This window comes from Diaporthe citri (genome assembly GCF_014595645.1).
Source record: "Diaporthe citri strain NFHF-8-4 chromosome Unknown scaffold_10, whole genome shotgun sequence".
Classification (NCBI taxonomy): domain Eukaryota; kingdom Fungi; phylum Ascomycota; class Sordariomycetes; order Diaporthales; family Diaporthaceae; genus Diaporthe; species Diaporthe citri.
The window spans coordinates 2,128,227-2,151,332 of record NW_025064855.1 but is presented as its reverse complement, the minus strand read 5'-3'; the positions used below and the strand labels follow the sequence as shown (position 1 = coordinate 2,151,332).

Genomic DNA, 23,106 nt, shown 5'->3' with positions numbered 1-23,106 from the left:
TTAATTAATTAAACCTTTTTTTATTTTTTTATAAGTTTTTATATTATACTTAATTTTATTATAATTATTATAACGTTTTTTAATTAATTTATTATAAATTATTTCTTTAGCATTATTATTTATTTTATTAATTAATTACTTTTTTTTTTATTTTTTTTAAATAAAAACTTAAGATTTCTTAATTATAAATACTTTTTTAAGTTATACTTAAGTTTTTTTAGCTCTTTAATATTTAATAAATATTATATTAATATTTTAAAGCATATAAATTTACTTATTTATTATAATAAGTAAGTATATTATTATTTATATACTTTTTATTAATTAATTAATAATCTTTATAATTAATATAAAAAAGCTTTTTTAATAAATAAAAATTTTATTTTTAATAAAAATTAATTATTAAATAATTTATTAAGTATTTAATAATATTTAAAACTTTTATTTTTTAAAAAAAAATAAAAAGGAATTATATTAAAGTTTATAAGTAAATATTAAGTTTAAAAATTATAAAATTAAGATTTTAAGAAAAAATTTTAACTTTTTTAAATATAAACTTAATATTTTTTATTATAAAAGTTTTATTATAAGCTATCTTAAATATAAAAAAAAAACTTAAATTTAATAATATAATTAATAAAGGCTTAAATAAAAAGGTTAATTTTATTATTATATGCATACTTTAAAGATAAATATAATATAATATTTAATAATTAATATAAATAAAATAAATATAATAATATATTAATAATAATAATTTTATTATCTTTATAATATTAATTAAACTTAATTAATATATAGTTTTTATAGCTATTTATAATTAATATTTAATAATTAATATTTTTTTTAGCTTAATATATTTATTAAAATATTAAATTTATTTTAAATTAATCTTATTATTTATTTATTTATTAAAAATAAGCTTAATAACTTAATTATTTAAAAAACTTAACTTTATTACTTAATTAATAAAATAATAAGCGCTTTAAATAATTATAAATAATAAAATTTATAACTTATTTATATTAATATATTTAATAATAATTACCTATTTTTAATTATTAAGTTAAATTAATTTAGCCTTTTTATGCTTATTAATATATATAATAATTATTAATAAGGTAATTATACTTATTATAAAGCTAATTTTATTAAAGTTATAAAGGTTATTATTAATAATTTAATATTTAGTTATTATATTATAAAGAAGCTTAAATTAGTTTTTAATAATCTTTAAATCTTTATAAAAAGTTCTTTAATAATTATAAGGATAATTAAACTTAATCTTAAGGCTTAATTATATATTTATAAAATATTAAGCTTAATGCTTATTAATAGGTTTAGCATTATATAATGCTAGCAAAAGATTAGCTATATTTTTTATATTAAAGAATTATAAAGGAAATTCTTTAATATTTTACTTAATAATATATTAAATAAGCATTTACTCTTTAATTTAATTAAGTTTATATATATTAATATATAATTCTTTATAAAAGCATTATTAATTTATTTTATGTTAAAGGGTTATTTAAGAAATATTAAAGATATATATAGTTGTTATTACTTTTAAGGGTTTTTAATTAGCTTTTTTAAAGTTATAAATAGCTTAAATAGCTAAAAGGATTTTATTTTCTTTAAATAAAAAATATATATTATAATTATTAATTTTTAACGTATTAAATATTTAAATAAGTAAATTGGAATAAAATTAACGTGAAAAATTAAAACGCGATTAGCATTAAAAAGAAGCCAATTTATATAAACCTTAATAACTCCTAATTATATTATACTCACGCTAACCCCTTTAAATTAATGAAATTAATTAAAAATAGGGAATTAAATATAATTAGCATTAATTAATGCTAATTTTTAATAAATTAAATGCATTAAGCGGGTGCTAGCGTTAATAAAAGTTAATAAATATTGCAAAAAATGCTTACTTATTAATACTGCCCACTTACTAGTAAACCACGTTATTATTAAAACTTAGCTTAATATATTATTATATAAATAATAATAAACTTGATAAAAGCTTAGTATAATGGTACGGCTTTTATATATTGCTTGGAATAACCAATCCTAGATTGGTTATTATGGTTTTTTAGCCGGAAGGTATGAATTTGCAAGCAGTAATTCTATTTACCCTCTTACTTAGCTTTTAAAAAAGAATATAAAATTAAATATATATTAAATAAAAAGATTAAGCATTAAAAAGAAAAAGATATATTAAAATATTTTATATATTAAAAAGATTAATTAGCTTAATATAATAAATAAAAGTTACCTTATAAATTAATTAATTATTAAAACTTAATTAATATATATAAGATTATATATTTAAATATTATAATAAAAAAGAATATTTTAAGGAAATAAAAAAGGCTATAAAAGTAAGTTAATTAAGTAACTTTAATGTTTTTATTTATATAATATTCTTAATATATTTAAAATTATTAATAATAAAAATATTATATCTTTTTAATACTTAATACTTATAGCAGCCGTTATAAGAGTAATGTATTATAAATATTGCTAGCAAGGCGTATAAGCCTTATGAGTTATATGTTAATTAAATAAGGCATGTAATGCCCTTTAATAACCCCTGCTAAGGATCTTTAAAATAAAAATAATTAATGCCTTATACCTATTATTTAACTGCACCTTAAAGTAACCGCTATAAAAGTAAAATGTTTTTAAATATATTAACTTTAATTATATAATATAATTAATTATTAATATAAGAAAATAATAATAAACCTTATTTCTTTAACTTAAAAGTTATATTAAAATATAATATATTATAATAATATTAAATCTTAATAATTATATATTATATAAGGTAATTATTATATATAATAAACTTTAAATTAATTAAACTCAAGTATTAAGGAGTAAAATAACGGATATTATTAACATTAGCTTAATATTTATAAGCAAGCTTTAATTAAAAAAGTGCATTTTTATTAATTATAATATAAGCACCTTTTGCTATTATATTAAAAGCTTAATAAATAATCTTTAAGGCTCTTTCTTAGCAAAGCCTTACATTATTTATTATGGGTCCTTATATTTGCATAATTAAGCTAATCATCTTGCCTTAATGGCAGGTGTTAAGTATTTTAAGAAGGCTTTAAACACAAGGTTTCAAGGGTAGGCAGCACTTAAACGACAGGTGGAAAGGACTGATCTTTAGGCCCAATTTAAGCACCGGATATGCCGAGTTTAATTTAAAGCTGTGGGAAGACGGAATGTTAGCACTAGTTAGCCCCGGAAAGTAGGGCATACAGTTTGAAGTCGGTCTGCAATTGCTTTATGCTTGGTTACCTTGTTATGCGCCAAGATCTCCGATCTTTTCCAAGAGTTTCCTAGCAAATGCAAACCATCACCCCCAAAAAGGGCCTCGTTTTTAGTCTATACACATATGCTTCTTAAGCAATATGCATCCAGTCCCTTCATATAATAATAAACGCTTAAACATCCAGCGTTCATGTGGCGTAACTGTCCAAATTGTTAAAGATCTGCTTGCATGAACGACTTCACCAAAAAGCCAGAATATACTTGTGGAATATTGAACATGTCTTCGGGAAGCATGGTACATCTGATTATATATTCAAGGGATTACATAAGAAACTTAGCTGCGGTGACCTATTGCCCCTTGTTGCTCCATTAACTCGTGTGCTTTTGTCTCTACATCTACTATCCACGCTCTATTCGAAAGCGAAGCCCGGATACCCATTTGCTGCTACTTCATTCAACGTGGCGTAGTAGTTGGGAACACCTCCCAGATAAATCAGCGGCTCTCGTTTCTTGCCTGGAATATTATCTCCCATGTACCACTGAGTTGAAGCTGTAAGCAGCTGCCTTCAATTTGACGGTGTTGAGAAGATGGGGGAAGTATAGCGTACCGATTTTGTGCCAGGTACCAAGGTCATGCTGGCGACCTTCAGAATGGTTTGCTGCCATTCCTCTTCATACGTCTTCTCCACGAACACCTTCCTCTCACCGGCCTCTTTCATCCGGCTGATCAATCCTACAACCCAATCCCCCTGCATCTGCGCGCACTGTAACATCCCAGCGAGTCAGCTATATCAAGCAAACAAAACACAGTTGCGCGTAATGCATGAGTATAGGCGGGATGCTGTTTGCCTGTAGTACTTGGTCGATCTCTAGAGCTGCACCCTGGGAGTTTGCAGGATACATCCAGCGGCGTGGCTGCCATGTTCAGGGCGCTGGCCACTGACATGGTGAAAATGGTGTCTGGGGGGTTGCTTACAGTTGGCCCGTTGCACAGCGCCGTGGGCCCTTGAGGCCCGTAAGTGAAGAACAGGTTGGGAAACCCGGAAACGGCCATGCCGAGGTAAGTCCGAGTCCCGTTTCCCCAGTATTCCGCCAAGAGCTCCCCGGAAGTGCTCTTGACGTTGATCTGCTTCAGTCCACCGGTGATGCTGTCGAAGCCAGTAGCGCAGATGATGTAGTCGAACTCCCACTCTTTCTCAGAAGTCCTAATGCCTTTCTCAGTGATAGCCTCAACTGGTGTCGAGTTCACATCGACAAGATGGACGTGAGGCTCGTTGAAGATCTCAAAGTAGCCTTGCTCGAGCGAGATTCTCTTGCAGCCAAAGCTGTAGGGTGCAGCCATCGGCGCAAGGAGGTCTCTCACCCGAGAGTCTTGAATCCTCGCACGGGTCTTCTCACGCCAGAAGGCGTATGCTTCATCATTTGCAGCCTTGACAGACAGAAGATCCTGATAGTTAGCCAGCCAGAACTTGAAGTCGCCCTCTTTCCAAAGGGTCTCGTAGAACGCCTGCCGTCGCTCAGGTGAATCGTCGAATGTGTTCCGGCAAACAGGACTGAAAGAAAACCCGCTGAAAGACAGCGGTCGGCCCTTGAAAAGATCCGGGTACGCTTCCCGTCCGATTGCCTGCTCGCCATCCTTGTAATCGACTTGCCTCATGGGCAAAGCTGTGTTGGGAGTGCGCTGGAAGATGGCAAGTTCGCCGACGATCGGACTGAGCTCCGTCGCGAGTTGGACCCCGGTTGAGCCCGTGCCGACTACGGCGACTCTTTTCCCCTTCAGGTCCAAGCCATCCTGTGGCCAGTATGACGGATGGATGAAGGTCCCCTTGAATGTTTCGATGCCGTTCCAGTCCGGGATATATCGTTTAGCGGCAAACCCCGTGTTCAGTAGAAGATACCTGGCTTTGTAGCACATGCCCTCCCGAGTGTGTATTGTCCAGAGGCACTCGGAATCGTCCCAGCTAGCAGATTCCACAAAAGTATTGAACTGAGTGTCCTTCTCTAGGTCCCATCTTGACATGGGATCGAGCATTAGTATTTTGAGTTGGACCATAGGAACACGTAGAACGTACACTTTGGCCACGTGCGAAAAGTAAGCCCGGAGCTCACAGTGGTCGGGAAACCTCTGCTTCCAGGTCCATGTGCTCCACAGAGCTGGGTCATCGAACTCGTAGTGGGGGATAGAGCTGTCCACACGGGCACCAGGATACCTGTTCCAGTACCACACGCCGCCGTAATCACTACCGCTTTCGAGTAGCTTAGTATTGAAGCCCAGATCTCTGAGGCGCTTCAGCTGGTATACACCTCCGAACCCAGCTCCAACAACAAGAGCATCAAGTTCCTCAACATCGTTCGACCTGGACCCCATTATGATGTGATGTGAAGCAATATTTTACAACCGAATTCTGTTCAATGCAGTACGTGTGTGTGATGAAAAGAGCTTGAATCAGTCGTATTCAACAACATCCGGCATAGGTCCGAGTATGGAAGGGAGCAAGCAGACACGACGACTTATGTGGGCAGCAGTGTCGCGCAAATCTAGCCGAGCTGAGGTGGCGATAGCAGGACTTTCAATCCCAGTGAATCCCGAAGTACATGAAAAATGAATTTGCGCTGCTGTGGCATGAATCCGTTTGGACATTGAGAGAAGCTCTAGGGGCAGCCGATGTGTGAAGTACCATACTTTTGCTACCACCCTCATGCATGCAAGACCGGGTGCCGGGGAAGCAGGAGGAGGGTGGGCGAACTTTGCGCGTGACCCTGCAGACTAAGCAAAATGAAAAAAAAGGGGAGCGGGGGTACCCTTTTGCCCGTTGGTGCACATCAGGTGAGAATGCTTTTCTCTGTCGTACAAAGGTATCCGTTAGGACGAAGCATCTTCGCCAAGGTCCAAGCAGAGGGGCCTAGGCATCAGGATTTCAAGGCCCGCTCCGAATTTCAACTGGCGGCCTCTGTTCTCATGTTCGATCTAGGATGGTAACCTTGGGAAGGAAGTGCTTGTGGGAGTCAGACTCCAGTGCATGTGAACGGTGTGGCGTCCGCACAGTTACCTTCAACAACCAGTCGTAGCTGACCAGGTCATCAAAGAGACAATGCAACTGATGGCCGTGCTGACCTCAGACCAGCATACCAAGGAGGCCAAGGCAAGTCAGACTGACAATACGTCCAACGGCCTGGATCTGATGGTTCAATGTTGTGATTGGTATTTCAGGCTGTAAGCTGACTGTGCCTAACTTGGTATAATCACCGCGAGGGGTGAGTGGACCCAGATGTGATAGGAGCAACGGAGATGATGCAACAATGAACTTTGGTAGTAACCGATCGCGCAGATGGGCCACTCCAGTGTCTTTCCACACCTATAGCTATCTCTATCAGCTAGCTCCAATCAACGTGATTACCACGTCCTTGTCCACAAATTGCTGGTATGTATGACCAGTACCCATGGCGTACAAACTCACGTCTCCTCTCTGTTGTATGTCAAGGGGTTCTGTTGTGTCCAGCATGCAGAAAGAGCAGCAAACCCACTGGAATGGCGTCGAGTATTGCTCGAATCGGCATCTGATAGAGGCATGGGTAATTGCAAACTACAGACTAGTCGTCTGGCGTAAGCCTCCCTCCTGTAAATAGTTGACGTTTTCTCAAGCGAAGATGCAAATCAATTCTTGCCGAACCCCTCCTGCTATCGCTGCGGATCATCACTGCCTACTAGAGCAACTACACGTGAACGTACATAGTTACATAAAAAAAAACAAAAAACATGTACTACAGCTAGTAAGTCAAGGACATAACAACAAAGACAGGTGCATATTCTCCGGGCTCAGGTCCGAGTGGGAACGGCAGCTTAGGCATGGTGCTTCACGCTTCCTATGCCACAGCCTACGTTGGCTTCTGTTCATCGACATTTCTATATCCTAATATTTCCTCATACACATATGCACGGTCTGTAGTAGTCTTTCCCAGACACCATTGCGACCTGCGCTGCACATTACGACCTTGACTCTGGTCTATGATACACGCCATGGCTCCATACGCCCTGGACCACAGATTTGAAATATCCCAAGGCACGGCGACCATAGTCGATTTTCAGTGTGGATTTCAGTCTATCGTCCCGTTGAAAAGCTTCCCGTTGTCACAAGTCGGCAAGTTGGCAGCGTTTCCCTGGCGACAGCCCCCGTCACAGGTGAAGAGTGTCTGCTGTCCATCCACGCAGGTAAAGAAGACGGGCGAGCTGAAAGATGCGGACTGGATGCAGCCGTTTTGGGTTTGTACGGTCTGGCAGATGTTGACGCTTTGGCGGCCGCTGACCTCGGCTGCCGTGGCCAGGCCGCTGAGCATGATGACGACAACAGCGGCCGGCGCGTGCATTGTTGAGGAGAGCTGGCGGAAATCGGAGACGGGCGAGGACACAGCTGAGTAGAGTGTGAATTGTTTCGACTGGAGAAGTGGTTCTTTGGAGTGCGCTTAGTACTGCGAGGAGCCTCCTGCGATGGCGAGGCGTCGTTCAGACTTTGGTGTACAGCATAGTCATCGTGGCAAGAGGTCGGAGGGAGCAAATGCGCCTGCACGGTGGGCGGCCCAGGATATTTGCCGACTTGGCCGTTTGAGATGGATTGCCTTGCAAGGGGTTCAGGGGGTGGTGTTTCGGGTTGCCACCACTTCGGCGCACGGGCAGCTTGACTCGAACTGTCCTTTCGAGACATACCTAGTAGTCATAAGAGCCTCGAAAAATTGGAAAACGTCTTTAGCCGGGCGGCCAGATCATTACAACCTTGATATCCCCGTCTTTCATCAGCTCCCACAGGCCTGACAATAGTTTAGGCACGGCCAAGAGGACCGACGGAGCCCCCGGCCAGGGGGCCCGAAGTGCACACCTGTCGAGCGAGCATTATGAACTAGCTTAGAGCTTTGATTCCTTTTGTGAATTGTGAGCCTTTCTGCATTATCTCCTTCATTACTGTGCCTTGGCACATGATGTCTGCGAAACTCCAGCCAGCTGCTTGAAAATCCGTACCCTCCCTTACGTCGCCCGGCGGCCCCAAAGCGGGAATCAACAGATCTTCCAATAGGCTGAGAGGCTTTGTGAGAACCGCCACCAATGCAGCGGATCTAAACCTCTCAGAGAACTTTTTTGCGTAACGCACAGCCAAGAATGCAGACGCGGCTGTCACATACGTGTTGTACCAGCTTCCACGCAGACCTGTCGTACGGCATGTGGAATGCAGTCTGAAGAGTAGCTAATTCGATAATAAAATCTGAAGCCTCAAGCACCCCGGCATCTTGTGCATATATTGGATAAGAATCAAGAATGTGCATAGCTATATTCGGGAATAGCCGTAAAAAAGTGGAAATCCAAACCCGGGCGCATAATGCCTGGCACCACTATATCGATACTAACTCCATCCGTAGCTATAAATTTGGCCTGCTACATATTAGTCGAGTTCGTACACACCCTTGCATGGACAGATGGAAGTGCTGAGTTTCGTTGAATCAAGGGGAACTCGTATTTGATTTCGGTGGCTATACAAAACAGGAACACCTACTAAATACCTGGGTACGAGTCATGTAGCATTGTTTTTCGGCTAAGCAACTGCTTCCTAATAGACACTCGGAATGACTTATTTAGAGTATGCTGAGGATAATGAAATGATATTAGACCAAAAACAGCTTTGTTGTTTCTCAAACTTATCAAGGTAAAGGTAATATATGCGCTCGCGAAGCACCCTCAGTTAGACGTGCTCGTCTGGGGTTCTGAACAAGGCAACCAGTACAATGATATTTGAGGCGGGTGCATAAGCAAGTGTGGCTTCTCATGGGCGAGCATGGAGGAGGCTAATGGACACATTTGTAATAGGTTAGTCATATCACACATTGCCCATTGAATAACAGCTCATCGTCATGATGCAATGAGACACAAATGGGGCCGGCAGCATGGCAATCATGCTGCAGACAAGCCCGTCGTTTACAACGGTTCAATGTACACTTTGGACTGGGTTGTTAAAAAAAAAAAAAAAAAAAAAAAGGCTAATGCTGCCGCCGCGACCAGCGGGCGGTTTACCTAGTTCAAACCCGGGACGTGAACGCCCATCCGCCAACTGCCGAACAACATCCCAGTAGAGACCAGCTACTGGGGATGAAAATGTACAAGAAGATGCAGGAGACGTGCAACGCCCAAACATCCAAATTATCTCCCTCTTAGTGTGCTTCGGTGTATGGTATGGCTGATAATATGCACACCTGTGATGAATGCACCTGGCAACATCACATACGGACCCAGGGAGGAGGCATGGCGAAGGCGATGTGGCGTGGCGTGGGAACTCGCGATATTCCTCGGACCGTTCCACCGCTCTCCTGTGTTAGGCATGAGACGCGATCCAGTGGGACTGCCTTTCCCAGAGGAGTGGAGCAGGTGCCGCCACGATCGTCCCAGAGAGATCGCTTGCAAAATAGCCATTCGACCTTGCTGCCGCCGCCAGACACCCTGGGTCTTGTAACCGTCACGGATTAGACATGGGCATATCCGTATAGAAGAGAGCCTGTCCGGTCATATCCATATACACTTGCCTCGCAGCAGGATCAAGGTCCATGATGCTGAAGCTGAGCGTTGAGGGATCCAGCTGGCCATGCCCCAGCTGGGCTTGATCGTACATGGCTGGGTCAAAGGGCGCAACCCGCGGTGTGGCCTGCTCAACAGGCGAGATTTGTGGGGGCGTTGGCAAGGGTCCATTCATGCGGGCAAGATTCTGCCGAGGGAAAGAGTGCGCCTGCGAGTGCGGTGGCATCTCTGTAGCGTTAATCTCTTCCAACGAATGATACAGTGATTTGCTACTGCTTGGAACTGGCGAGTGGGCCATGTCGGGGCCATCCAGGGAATCCTCCACCTCTCGGATGGCGGCAGTGAGGAAGCCGACGCCCCTGGACCGCACCTTCAAGCTCCACTGGAAGTCTATCAGCTTCTGCCGGTAAAAGCCGGCCTCCATCTCGGTGCTGCTGGTTGCCCAGAGTAGCCCGCCGAATGACCTGATGAGGGCGAGAGACTTTGGCGCTGCGGACCACCAGAAGGCCTGCAGATGCTCGGGACGGAGACACTCGACAAAGCTCATGGCCTTCTCGAGGCATGCCTTGCCTGCCTCGCGGGCGATTTCTCGGACCGCAGGCAGGGTGTCGGGAGTCACTCGACGCAGGATGAAGCGGTAGATCATGATCTCGGTGATGAAGTACGACAGGTGGAGGTTGCCGTTTGAGCAGAGCCTCCTTGGTTTGGTCGAGTCCATTTCCAGGCCCGGGGGGATCTCTTCGGCCCAGGCCTCGAGCCTTCTGACCATGGGCTTCACCATATTCATCAGGCCCTGTACACCGTGCTGGGCGTAGACGCTCTCTGTGCGCATCTGGTTTGGGCCGTACAGAGACTCGAGGGTCCCTGCCATTATTTCGGTCAGATGTGTGAGGTGGATAAAGACCTGCCGCCCCGTCTCAACATCTGTGCTCCCGTCCTTGCCGTCATCGTCAGCGGCTGATTCCGGGAAGTCGTCAAGCGACAGCTGAGGGATGCGCCAGGAGCCCGGGGTGATGTGAGACGGTCGGCCGTGGGTGAAGGCACTCCACTTGTCCTGCATGAAGACGGCCCATGCCAGCCTCCTCCTCAGCCCCTTCTCCCAGTCTGGTATGTTCCACAAGGAACAGTCGACGTGTAAGCCGAGCTCCTCAGCAAGCGCGACCACCTGGCTTGTCAGCACCCACGAGTCCCCTCCTGACCTCTGCAGCAGCAGCAAGCCTGCGTGGACCGTCGAGAGCTTTGGTCGGTGTATCACGGCGGCGAGGGTCGTCATGGCCACCTTGAGCAGCGCCGTGGCGTCCGGCTTGTCCTTGGACGACAGTTCAGGATCGTACTCCCACCAGTCCATTGCGATGAGGTAGAAGGCGGCGAGCTGAGGCGGGGGGAAATTCCTTGTAGGAGCGCGTCCTTCTCGAGCCAGACAGCCTTGTGGATCACGGGGAAGCTGGGGTGGACTGTCCTGAAATAGAGGTTGACCAGTGCCGGGCCGTATGGACGGACCAGCGACTCGACGTAATCGAGGTCCTCGTCGTCGTCGGCGCTGAAGAGAGACTTGGAATCTGGCCGCGACAGAAAGGTGGTGCTAGTATCGGCGCGGCGGAATTTCGGTGTTGTGTCATCAGCGCCATGATCCACCAGGCCGTGCAAGACGTCCAGGAGCTGTCCCTCGTACACAGAGCTTGGGCCGATGTACTTGAAATGCGTGCTGCCGTGGAGGCCCAAAGTGCAGTCAAGAAGTGACCTTGCACTGGACGGGCTCGTGGCATGGGAATCATCTCGAGAGGTAGCGGATTTTGGCTTTTTCCTGGACGAACTAGGATACACACGATGGTTGTCAGCACTTGTAGAGCCATTGTTGCCTTCTCCCTCTTCTCTTGTCCTCTTGCTTCTCTTGCTTCTCTTCCCTCCCTGTTAAGCCTGAAGCAGAGGGGCGGGTTAGGGTAGAGGGAGGGGACAGGACATCCAGCAAGACGGAAGGAGAGGACAGGGCTTACGGATCGGAGCTCTGCCTGCGGTGCTCTGGGGTCGAGGAGATGCTTGCCAGGCTGTCAGCCTTTGGCCTCTTCCTACGCTGAGGCTCGTCGAGATACGTGCAGGCGCGACGGTGGAAGGAACACAGAACACACTTGTCCTGGCCGGGCTCCTTGACGCATCTCGACTTCCTCTTGCGGCAGGTGTCGCATGGACGGTCGGCGCGGGAGCGGGTGGCTTGCGAGGAGTGAGCGGCGTGTGGCTGACCCGCGCTCGCTCCCGCGCCCACGCCGGCGCCAGCGTCGGGGCTGGAGCAGGTGCTCGCTTCGGACGCATGGCATTTGTCTCGAAGGAGGTCCATGGAGAGGATCTGTGGAGGTTGTCAGGCGGAGGGCTGGCTGACGGGCTGACTGGCTGGCTGGCTGGTTGGCTGGTTGGCTTGTCTCCTCTTGCCCATGGCTCAGCGGACGAGAAGCATCGCGGAGCACGAGGCAGGGCTCGGCTTGGAAGGGGGTGTGGGGGCATCTATCTGTTCTGCGCTGCGGGCGGGACGGGCGAGACAAGACCAGATCTGGCCTGACCCAGATCTGACGGGCCATGCCAGGCCATGCCAGGCCTGACCAGAAGGGCGAGGCAGAGCATGGGCGAATGTTCCGCTCCCGGATCCTCCGCAGGGATCAGAGACGTGCGTGTCAGGAACAAGGGGCGGACCATAGAGGTATGCTGGGCTGCTACCGTGCTGTAAGGTTACATACACACCACCTAGGTACCTAGCCTACTACGGGAGGCATTTGCACCGCAGCAGCAAAACAGTTCAGGCAATGGAATGGACTATACTCTACTCTTTGTTCCATCTTCTAGTGTACCGGGCTGCAGGGCCGGTTGACGTCAAATTGCGTTGCGGGCCTTGGCCATGGGGATTCCGATTCCCGATCAGATCTGTGCATAGCACGATGCCCAATTTGGAGGTCCATGCAGCGAGATGAGGATGTCATGGAATGGAACGAGATTCAATGGGACAATGGATGTGATGAGCGAGACCTGGCGGCGGCCGAGTCGCCACCTCAACTCAACTCAACTCGGCTCAAATCGCCTCAATACAAAAACACACACACGCACCCACCACAAGGCGCCTAGCGATACGCACGAGGCGATACGCAGCATGCAGGTGCCGGTCGCGCGGAGCATGGCAGATGTGTGCAGTGAGTGTGTGGAGATTTGAGTCTTGTCCAGTTGAGCTCCCAGGGTCGAAGTGCCTCGGGGTGTTTCGCTGTGATGGTGCAACATGGAGGCTCAAAACCTTATCGCCCCTGCCGCGGCTGGGGCCAGGGCCAGGGTAAGCGACAGAGTACGTACCTGGCCAGGTACAGTGCAGTAGTGTCGACATTGTAAAACAAGTCAACGGCTACGGCAGTAGTGGGCGAATCAACGGGCTGGCTGTTGATGAGGCCAACTAGGCCTATGTAGACACCTGGGTACCTACTCATCAGGCATGGTGGTCTACCTGTTTGCAGGCCGCCCAGGCGGGATGTGGACAGAGCAGGACCCCTTACACTCCTGGCAGGACCTTCCCTTTCGCCCAGATACCAACCTTGCGGTTATCGCAGTACGTACCCAAGAAGGTGTGGCGTGTTTGGGAGGTTGGAGGTCGCGGGTAGTAGGCAATTAACTATAGGAGCCTGGGTGGGGTCCTTCCTGGCTTGTCGTCTTTGCGATGCTGCTGCTGACTGATCTCCCGGATCGTAGTGATCGGAGCGATCTGACCGACTGGCCGGCGGTTAAGCTTATACATGCGCAGTTGTGTAATGAGTAGAATGATTATTTCAATTGAACTACCGGTGTGCCTATTTACGGACCGGCACGGCAACAGCCTCGCCTGCTGTTGCTGCTCGCGACTGCTGCGGCTTCTATTGCTGCTGCTATTGTTACGGTTGCTGCTACGGTTACTGTCGCCACTGCTGCTTGCTTCCTTCCTTAGCTACTACGCGCGCACAGCCAGCACCGTGTAGAGTTTCTCTTCCCCTCGACGTCTTCAAACGGATCTGAGACTTTCCGCATCGAGTCGACCTGCCTGCCGCCAGTCTTTGTCCCCCTCCCCCGGTCAGTGACCCGTCATCCAATCAGCCAACAACCACCATCGTCTGTCTATGCGTGTTGGCCGTCAACCATCACCCCTCCATCCTCCCATCCCCCAAACTCGACGGTCCACCGTCCACGGCCCCACGGTCCATGGTTCACGGTCCATCACCCATCGCCCACCGCCCACCGCCGAGCGCCCGTCATCCGTCCTCTCCATCGTCCGGCCCGCATTTCGTCCCGGCTTCTGATCTGATCGACCGTCCTGTGTTTTTGCACTTTTGGCTGGAGGTCGCCCGTGACGATGGGCAGGACGCTGCCTTGGAAACCCGTCGGCCACCCTTCCACGCCGAAACCACCAGCCAGTCTACATCCGACAACAACCGCCTCACCACCGCCTGGGACCTCTCTCTCCCGCGCGACACCTGCCGCGCCTTCGGCTCGCCCAATGCTTGTGTCAGGCCCTGTCCCACCACGATCGCCCGCTCCCAGCCCTGCACACCCACGCACAGACGGCTCCGCCTCGTCGCCCTCAAGCCCTGCCCGACCGTCTGAAGCTCCCCTTCCTGAAAGGTCAGTAGCACCACCACTAACTGACCGACTGACTGCCACTACCTGATTGCCAGTGACTGGTGGTCAGACTCCCGCATCCCGCACCCCGCGTCCCAAAATACCACGCCATGGGCCTCTGGTGCCTGGATGCCTGGACCCGCGGAACCTCCCTGCTGGCCCTCTCTCCCATACCTCGTTTCCCATGCCCCCTCGTCCCGTCTCCCAGCCAGAGTTAGAACAATGCACGTCATCCGTTGAAGCTGACTCCCGTACAGTTTCATGCTCGAGGGCTTTGACAATGATGACCGCTGGCGCATGGTCGAGGACGAGTTCTACTCGGTTGCTGCCCGCTTTACCGCCCACCTCCACGCCGCTCAGTACCGCCGTCTGAAGGACGAGGCCAAGAAGCAAAATCCCACCATCCACACTCTCGCGCGGCCCGTCACACGCCCCCCGACTCTTGAGGTGGTGCGACGCCAAGCTGCCTCTACCTTGGTCGCCTCCCAGCGACGAGCCATTGCAACGGCCAAGTTGCATTCCGAGGCCTTAGGCTCAGCCTCAGGCGCTGCCCCAGCCGCTGCCGCTGCCACTGCCGCACAACCCGACGATGAGGATACCGACCGATTCCAAATTCAACCCCCCAGAAAACGTACCCATCTGGCCAGCCTGTTGGACAGTCCTCGGAAGAGGGCACAGCCCTTGACGAGCACCGCAACCTCCAACGGCAAGGCGCGTGCCGCTGCTATAAGCACAAGCAGCCAACCAAGCAGCCTTGGCATTCGCACTGGCACTCCATCGCCATCGGCCAAGGCCACGCATCACAAAATCTCGATGTCAACCGCCAAGACCGCGCATGCTCGTTATGGGCCACGCGGTATTCCTGAGCAGGCCGCCGTAGGAAGTGGCCTGCCTCCGGGACTGGCCCGTTCTCAGTCAGATCATGACAGCAACGTGGATGATCTCGAGCAGCACTCAGCGAGATCTTACGGAACATTGCAAGCGAACCACTTGACTGCAGCAGCCTCAAGGAGGACAGTAACAAATAAAGACATCTCGGCGCGGGACAGGGGCCCACAAAAGCCCATGTCAACCGATCACGCTTCACGAACCCCGACTCCGCAGTCTGCTGAGGTCAATGATGGCTCGGACAGTGGCTCAGAAACATACTTTCAACGACGCTTGAGGGCACGCCGTAGCAAGTCCAAGCCCCAGCGCGGCCACAGACCCACGACTCCGGACGAACCGACTGGGAGGGAAGCAAGTCAGGCCAGGCCCAAGAGCCAGGTCACATCGAACGCAGCACTTGCAGTCCCGTCAGTCTGAATATGGACGGGCGACCTCGTCGCCAGCACAGGCGGAGGCGGTCACAAATGCGGATTGACCTAGTATTTAGGGTAGACTTGGTCGTGAAGTAACATTTTATAAAGGAGCCACCTCTACTAACAGACCAGTTCATGCCTTGAAGGGCGTCTCAAAGGGACGTTCCGCCTGAGGAGTGATCCTGGCCAAATGCCTTCTCTGCCCATTCTTCCAGTCCACCAAGGCCGAGTGTTGAGTTACTCTGTTGTCCCACACAACAACTGTGCCCTCCTCCCACTTGACCCTGGCCTGGAAGTCAGCCCCGTAGGCCAAGTGGTCATACAGGAACTTCAGGAGCGCATCCGACTCTTCCTTCTTCAAGCCAACGATTTCGCGGGTGACTACTCTCCGGATCAGCACTGCCCCAACCCCACAGGCTTGAAAGGGATACTCACATTGTGGGTTGACATAAAGCGCCTTCTGACCCGTCGCCGGGTGCGTCCTCACAATAGGGTGAGCATGGTACACCGGCTCCCTCCTCACAATACTCCCCCTGGAGACGGCGGCATTCACCTGCTCGATACCAGAGTGCACCGCTTGCAGTCCATGCAGCCGCTCCTGGAACAGCGGGCTCAACCGGTTGTAAGCCTCCACGGCATCCACGAACAGCGTGTCACCTCCCGTCTCCGGCTTGTCCAGGATGTACAGGAATGTGGTGCCGGGCGGCTGGGCCTCGTAGGAGACGTCCGAGTGCCAGGCGACAGAGCTTGTGCGTGTCTCAAAGAACGACTCGTGGCTCTTGTCACCTTCAGCTCTGTGGACGAGATGGACCTCAGGGTATCCAGCGGGCGACCCGGACGTAGGATGAATATGGTGCCGCCCGAAGTATCCGCCCCACTCCAACGCGTCCTTGATGGGCAGCTTGGCAAAGTCCTGCCCACGGAAGGCGACGACCTTGCGCTCAGCTACAAAACGGGCCAGCTGGTCCTTGCCCGCGCTCGAGAGCTGGGAGAGCTGGACACCGCGAACTTCGCTCCCGATGGTTGGCGTCAGGTCGACGACCTTCGACTCCGCCGGGAGGAGGTCCTTGAAGGAGGTGTCCGCGTCTTGCCCATGCTCGTAGTGCTCGAAGGGCGTTAGGGGAGGATATTTCTGGCTAGGGTCCCACGTGGGAAGGTAGTTGGCATACTGTTCCGGGTTGGAGGAGCACGGTCAGTCAGGCTAATGAAATTGCTGCGGGTCACCTTTATCCTACGCTTGGCATGGCGTAAAGTGTTCAAGACGAGCAGAGAGAAGCATGCGAACGCAAAGGACAAGTCGGGTGTAGTTGGTGGGGTCTCTCACCTTGGCGGCCTTGATGCCTTCCTTCCTGCCTTCCTCGGCGTCCCTGTCGACATTGTGCGCTTGAAGTTGCTTGTAGTCACCCGTGCCGGACTTTGTCGAGTGCAGCTTTAGCGGCGGCTGGGTGACGGTGATGGTCTCGGTGGCGGATGGAGCCATGTCTGCAATAGTTTATGTACTTTTGTCTCTGGACTTGTGTATCTCCGCACAGTACTTTTCTCGGGAACCAGAAATTTTTTTGATTCCGAAAGAGAAGAAGGACGATTCCTGGAGAGAACAAGAGTTGTCTTTATACCTATCGAGTGTTGTTCTGGGGCCGGGTCCATGACCCCATGCGGGGTATTGACCATCACCACCATCGAAGAGGCAGATTGCGCGAGGTCACCCCCTCGCCCAAGTGGCCCGCCGCAGGTCTCCGACATCGTTTGAACATCTAGTCTAGTGCATCGAAACCCACGCCTTTCCCGCGCCGGACATCTTAGGCCCTCGGCGGCTGGAGGCCTTGTACCGCACGACATGGCGGTCGATAGGTGTAATTCATTTGGAGATAAGACGGGGCTACGCCTTGATTTGACTATTCACCCATGCTACCATGGTCACAAATTCCCGTCCTCCACACGGCTGTCGATGCTCCTGCAGGCCCAGCCGGCTCTCGCAAAACGAATGGCGACTCATGTCATGTGAGTGGGTGCTTCCATGTTGCTATCGCGGGACGATATCACGCAATGCCGCCACCACGCTCGGCACCAATAAGGCCCATTCAAACGGCAACGCTCAACTCGAAAGCCCCGGGGCGGTCGTCATTGAGGATCACGCAATGCTGCTTACAATGCCACATGTCCCCATTTTGGTGGTCCGGAATATGCACTGCCAATAATTACCAGGTGTCTCTCTTGGGCCAAAGCTCTGAGACTTGGGAAATGCCCAGAGCAAAACTCCCCAGATTGGATCGCTGGCAAATCTGCAAAAAAGTCACCCCTATGTAGTATGTTTGTCTTCCTCTACATTGAGCATGTTCGAGAGATGCCACTGTTCCATAGAGCCAAATTCAATCTTGCCTGTCTCACTGGTGGAGACATTCACCAGCGGAAGCCTGACCCTGCCTTCTCCGCAACCACCGATAGGTCTGAGGTGCTATAGATGGATGCCGAACAGGGCAAAACGTGTGGGCAATACCTGAGCCTCATCTACAACCTACCGTGGGGTTGAAATTATGCTCGCAGCATGTGTGGTCGAATTGACGTTGCGCGTCCTTGTTGCCATATCTTGGACTTCCGAAAGTACAATCGCTTGTCAATGAATTTAATCCGCCTCTTCTGCTTATTGCCCTGCTAAGGTACCGCAGCGGGAAGGACGTGACCGCTGTTCGTACATTCATGGCGGGCAGACAATGCCATGGCTAGGGGGAAGTGAGGAGTGCGGCACTGACCATGATGAGATGATCTGGCCGTAGGCGGATCGGTGACAGAATTTTTAAAACCTTATAAGAGAGAAGTAGCAGGCTATACTACTGAGCCTACACTGGTTTTAGAACCGCGATGAACGAATATTCGAACGATGGTGGTACTAGTGATTCCCCATGCCAGACTGAGGTATATTCCACCCAGTTTGGCTTGAACCCTGGTGAAAACGAGGACTAAGCCTCGGAATGTCAAACTGTCAAGAATGCACTAGCTTGCGGCTCGCCAATTCTAAGCTGGATGGGATGGCCTTGGTATGGGTCTTATTTATTTTGAGGAAACGCAGCCATGCCGGGAGCGAGAGTCAGCAGGCATGAGGCTTGAGAGATTTGATGTCGACTCTTGTAATTGCGTTCAGGTTATATCATAACGGTAACAAAATTCGGAAGACGTGCTTCCCCGAGTGGTCATCATAAAGCAGGCTGTTCATCAAAGACCTCTAATTAGGTACCTAGGTAGCTCGCTGGAGTTTTTCGGGCATGCGGAAAAGGACTTTGAAACCTGCTTATGATATATTTAGACGTACCTGGGTACAATATAGCTTTGGGCGCCGGTAGCTTGTAGAGCAAATAACCAATCGTATTTGACTTGGAGAGTGTGCCTCCCTGAACCTGATTTGTTTTCTGAGGTATGTCCATCTCAAGAACCGACTTGAAGCGCGGGACCCGTCCTTCTCAGAGAGCCAGAAGGTGAGAAACCCTCGTCTTTGCCGGCATTTGAAGGACTGGCAAAGCACATGTGCAAGGAGTGAAAGACGTCTTGCGAAACACGACCGATGTCACCAACCCTGGCCATTAGCTGTGCTCTGTGACTTGACGAGATAGCCCATTGAAGATACCCTGCAACCCCTCATGTAAACTTAAACCCCGGGAGGTAGCTCATCTTGGAAGAGAGGAGCCTGTTATGTAGAAATTATCCCAGGGAAGGACATTCTACAGGAGCAGTAGAGCTATCCCGTAGGAGGGTGTCCCACAGCTGACCGAACACTGGCTAATGCACACAAGGAAGGAAGAGACGGTTTACTTTCTACATAAGAACGGATGATGATACTTTAGTGTTGTCGAGAGGAATTTCTTTTATGGCAGAGGTATGGCCGTCTCTTTGGGGACGTTGGATATTCCTACGTACTTCTACATGTACAAAGCATTAAGCATAATTCATTAAGACAATTACCATATTACCACATACATCTCGAACAGCCAATGGTCCTACAGCGCTTTTGCATCTAGGTATAAACACTCTCCGTGATCTGGTTGACCTGCAGCCCGGTCTCTGCCATGTTGGCGTCCCTCAAGAACTCCAGCGGCATCCATACAAGATGGCCCTTGACTTTGTCCAACTTCTTGCGGATCTCGATGGGGTCCTGCATACGGTCGAAGATGTGGCCAGCCTTGACACCCTTTGGTGGCAAGAAAAGATCATAATCCTCAAAAGTTTTGACTGCTTTCATGTTAGCCTTTGTCACCTTTATGTATTCGCGAACATTCAAGCAGAAGGGGCCAGGTTTACCGTGGTCATCAGGATCAGCATGAAAGAGTTGCTGGAAAATCTTCGTGTTCACCGTCGCCCGCTCCGTCCACATCTCCCACAGCTTGTCACTCAAGGGGTCCTCCACGAACTTGTAGCTTTCGGCCGCCTCACCCTGGTCCCAGATGTCGTTCATGGTGCCATCGCCTGGCGGCCGTGCGTTTAGATCGTCGGACGCATCATTGATCTGCGGCGGTAGCAGCCCCAGGTGCTCCCGCCACAGGTACCTCCGCAGGGTTGCGGCATGGTACCCTGCCTCAAACTCCTTCCCGTCCATGACAGATGGGATCCGGTTTGTGTCCTCCATGACGATGCTGAGTTCGCTGTCGTGGTATCCAAGCTGGCTGCGGTCGTTGAGGTTGCTCGACCCGCACACCACGATGCGGTCATCCACTATGAGAAGCTTGGCATGGATGTAGAGTTCCTCCTGGATCCAGTTGTTGACTTCATCTTCCTCCTCGCCTTCCCAAACCTCGCTGAGGAGCTTGCCTGTGTTTGACATGGCGCAATGCGCCACGCTAGCGGATGACTTGGATTCGCCCTGGCCTTCCTGCATTGAATCTGCGAACCGCCTCTTTATATCCTCACTGTGCTCCTGCTCCACAGGTTTCTGCTCCTCGGCCTTGAGCTGGGCCTTCTCCTCGGCCCGGCCCTTCAGGGACTGTCCTACGCCCTTCTGGCCCATGTGGGTATCCGTTTCTCCATGTACATCCGTCGAGCCGTGGATACCAGACCCCATGATCTCTTCGGCCTCGGCACGCTGGACATCTTGATACTTGACGCCTGACTGTTCCTCCTGTTTCTTAACCGAAGGAGTCACGTTGATCCGGTCGTAGCTGCGAAGATTGAAGATGAAGATGTGCTGCGTGGGGTCCACACCCTCCTTGCGGACCTGCTCAAATATGGAATGTTCACCGCGGCAGATAGATTTGTACTGATAGTCCATGATGGCACGCGTGCCGATAGCAGCGTCGTCGCGGAGATCACCTGCAAATCCTGGGATAGCAGGAATCATGATGATGACGCGGAACTTGCGATTCTCCTTTCCGGCACGGACCACAGCATCCACTATGGCCCGGCCGACGGTGTTGTGGATCGGGGCTTGCTGGTCACCGGTGGCAGTGATGAAGAACTGGTTCTCTATGTATACGTAATGGTCCGCAGAGCGTATGATCTCCGAATACGCATTTTGAATGGAGTGATCCGTCAGGATACCGCTTGACCAATCAGCGCTGGACCGAACAATCTGAGCATGGATCGAGCCTCGGTTGTCCAGGTTCTTGGTCTCCATTGGAGAGGGGGGATGTAGGACATAGTCGCCGACAGGATGCTTGGGCCGCTGCACGCCAACAAGGTCCTCGTCCTCACCCTGACGTCCCCGTAGCTCGAGCCAGTCGAAGCGCTCATCGCGCTTGTACTTGTCGCGTTTCACGAAGTTCCAGCGCAAGACGAAGTGCTCTGCGATGTCGTAGACGCACGGCCCGATGAGGCCCATGGCGACGTCGTGCCACGGCATGCGGCCGTATTCGGCCTTGCTGACCTCGTTCTGTTTCCAGTCGTCGACGTTCTTGAAGTCCATGACGCGGTTGTTGTTGAAATCCTGGCCGGGCCACACCTCGTGCTGGATGCCCTCGGGGTGCAGATCGGATAGCTGGTGCTGATGGTTGTCCCAGCGGCCAAAGCACAGGTCCAGACCACCGATGAAAGCCATCTCGTAGTCGATGACGAGGAACTTCTCGTGGTGCGCCCAGTAGAAGGTCATGTCGGCGGCGTTCTCGAAGACATTGTGATCCGGGTGACGCATGATCCTGATGTTGCCGTAGCCGGGAGAGCCCTCGGGACATAGGGCCTGCAGGGCATGCTTGGTGTGGGCCGAGTTGCAGGTGATGGCGGCCTCGACCTCGCGATAGACGACGATATAGATCTGGACACCGGCCTCGGCACGGCGCTTGAGGATCTGGTCCAGCCTGAACTCCCTGGTTGTAATAGGGGGGCCTGCGCATGAACAGCTCCGGAGAAAGCCACCAGTCCTCGATATAGATGACCTCTTTGGCCTTTTCTAGGGCCTCTGATACGGCCCAGAAATAGTCACGGCCGTCCACATACCACTTGATCAGGTTGCCGTCCCGCTCGGGGAAGAAGGACTTGAAACGGTGAGACTCGCATATTTTTGTGCGCTTCTCATCACAGGCCTTCTCATGCTCCTCGTCATGACGGTGCTGGGGGTTGAACTATTGCCAGAGCGGGTGGTCAATGGCAGTGCTTACTTATTTCCGGGCTTGGGGAGACGAAGAATACTACTTGTATTCAAAATTTCAAGTTTCTACATTGGGGTAGATATGGGGAGTGTGATGCGCACCAAGTTTGCGAATTTCCCAATCTGATGCCTGCAGAGGACGGCGTGTCAGCACGGTTCGGTGGGCACGACGAAGACGTCGGAGGAGAGGAAAGATGGAGAGGGAGCAGGCGCACTTCTTGTGGATCAGGCCGACCTTGAGGCTGTGGAGGTGGGTGCCCTCGAGCTTCTCCTTGAGCTCGTGGAAGGGATGCTTGATCTTCTCCTTGAGGCTGTGATCATCATCATTGTCGTCGTGCTTGACCCCGTTGCCGTGGCCGTGGGGTTGATGAGAATGAGACATGGCCAGGGCGGGGGCGGGGCAGATCAGCTGAGAGAGCGAGTGGGGGATCTGAGGGCTAAGGGGAGGAAGGTGAACGGGAGCAGAAGCGTGGACCGGGTGTCCGCGCAATATGTAGACTTTTCCAGCAAAGCGCGCACCTCGTCCGTGGCAGTCATGGACAGGTGGGCGGGCATATACAGCAGGCTCGAATCGAAATCAGGATGTGTGGACGTGATGGATGTTGTGGGTTGGATAGATGATGGGCATGGGGCATTGGCAGGGGCAACTGTCACGGTAGCAGAGGCCGTACATGCATTGTATGTAACAGTATGCACCACCCGTGCCTGAAACAGGGTTTGGCTCGCAACGGAGGGGAAGGATGGTGGGCTGGGTGGGCTGGGTGGGCTGT

At 49.4% G+C, this 23,106-nt stretch overlaps 6 protein-coding genes across 6 annotated transcripts; 1 reads left to right on the top strand and 5 right to left on the bottom strand.

Annotated features, from left to right (window-relative positions):
* Nucleotides 1–3,710: 3,710 nt before the first annotated feature.
* On the bottom strand, nt 3,711–5,668 carry INS49_003798 (uncharacterized protein; the record flags this gene model as incomplete). Its single annotated transcript, XM_043164588.1, has 4 exons — nt 3,711–3,839; nt 3,909–4,064; nt 4,202–5,312; nt 5,373–5,668. The coding sequence occupies 4 exons, from the start codon at nt 5,666–5,668 to the stop codon at nt 3,711–3,713; spliced, it is 1,692 nt and encodes a 563-aa protein (XP_043019353.1).
* A 1,727-nt stretch (nt 5,669–7,395) lies between these two features.
* INS49_003797 (uncharacterized protein) lies at nt 7,396–7,828 on the bottom strand (the record flags this gene model as incomplete). Its single annotated transcript, XM_043164587.1, has 2 exons — nt 7,396–7,734; nt 7,808–7,828. The coding sequence occupies 2 exons, from the start codon at nt 7,826–7,828 to the stop codon at nt 7,396–7,398; spliced, it is 360 nt and encodes a 119-aa protein (XP_043019352.1).
* Nucleotides 7,829–9,794: 1,966 nt separating this feature from the next.
* On the bottom strand, nt 9,795–12,185 carry INS49_003796 (uncharacterized protein; the record flags this gene model as incomplete). The annotated part of the gene is made up of 3 exons (XM_043164586.1): nt 9,795–11,225; nt 11,366–11,558; nt 11,848–12,185. 3 exons carry the CDS (start codon nt 12,183–12,185, stop codon nt 9,795–9,797), a joined length of 1,962 nt encoding a protein of 653 aa, XP_043019351.1.
* Nucleotides 12,186–14,053: 1,868 nt separating this feature from the next.
* Nucleotides 14,054–15,775, top strand: INS49_003795 (uncharacterized protein; the record flags this gene model as incomplete). Its single annotated transcript, XM_043164585.1, has 4 exons — nt 14,054–14,356; nt 14,413–14,473; nt 14,527–14,683; nt 14,728–15,775. 4 exons carry the CDS (start codon nt 14,054–14,056, stop codon nt 15,773–15,775), a joined length of 1,569 nt encoding a protein of 522 aa, XP_043019350.1.
* A 129-nt stretch (nt 15,776–15,904) lies between these two features.
* On the bottom strand, nt 15,905–17,251 carry INS49_003794 (uncharacterized protein; the record flags this gene model as incomplete). The annotated part of the gene is made up of 3 exons (XM_043164584.1): nt 15,905–16,152; nt 16,207–16,939; nt 17,096–17,251. 3 exons carry the CDS (start codon nt 17,249–17,251, stop codon nt 15,905–15,907), a joined length of 1,137 nt encoding a protein of 378 aa, XP_043019349.1.
* A 2,526-nt stretch (nt 17,252–19,777) lies between these two features.
* On the bottom strand, nt 19,778–22,718 carry INS49_003793 (uncharacterized protein; the record flags this gene model as incomplete). The annotated part of the gene is made up of 5 exons (XM_043164583.1): nt 19,778–19,992; nt 20,062–22,046; nt 22,105–22,310; nt 22,439–22,466; nt 22,552–22,718. The coding sequence occupies 5 exons, from the start codon at nt 22,716–22,718 to the stop codon at nt 19,778–19,780; spliced, it is 2,601 nt and encodes an 866-aa protein (XP_043019348.1).
* Between the last annotated feature and the right edge of the window lie 388 nt (nt 22,719–23,106).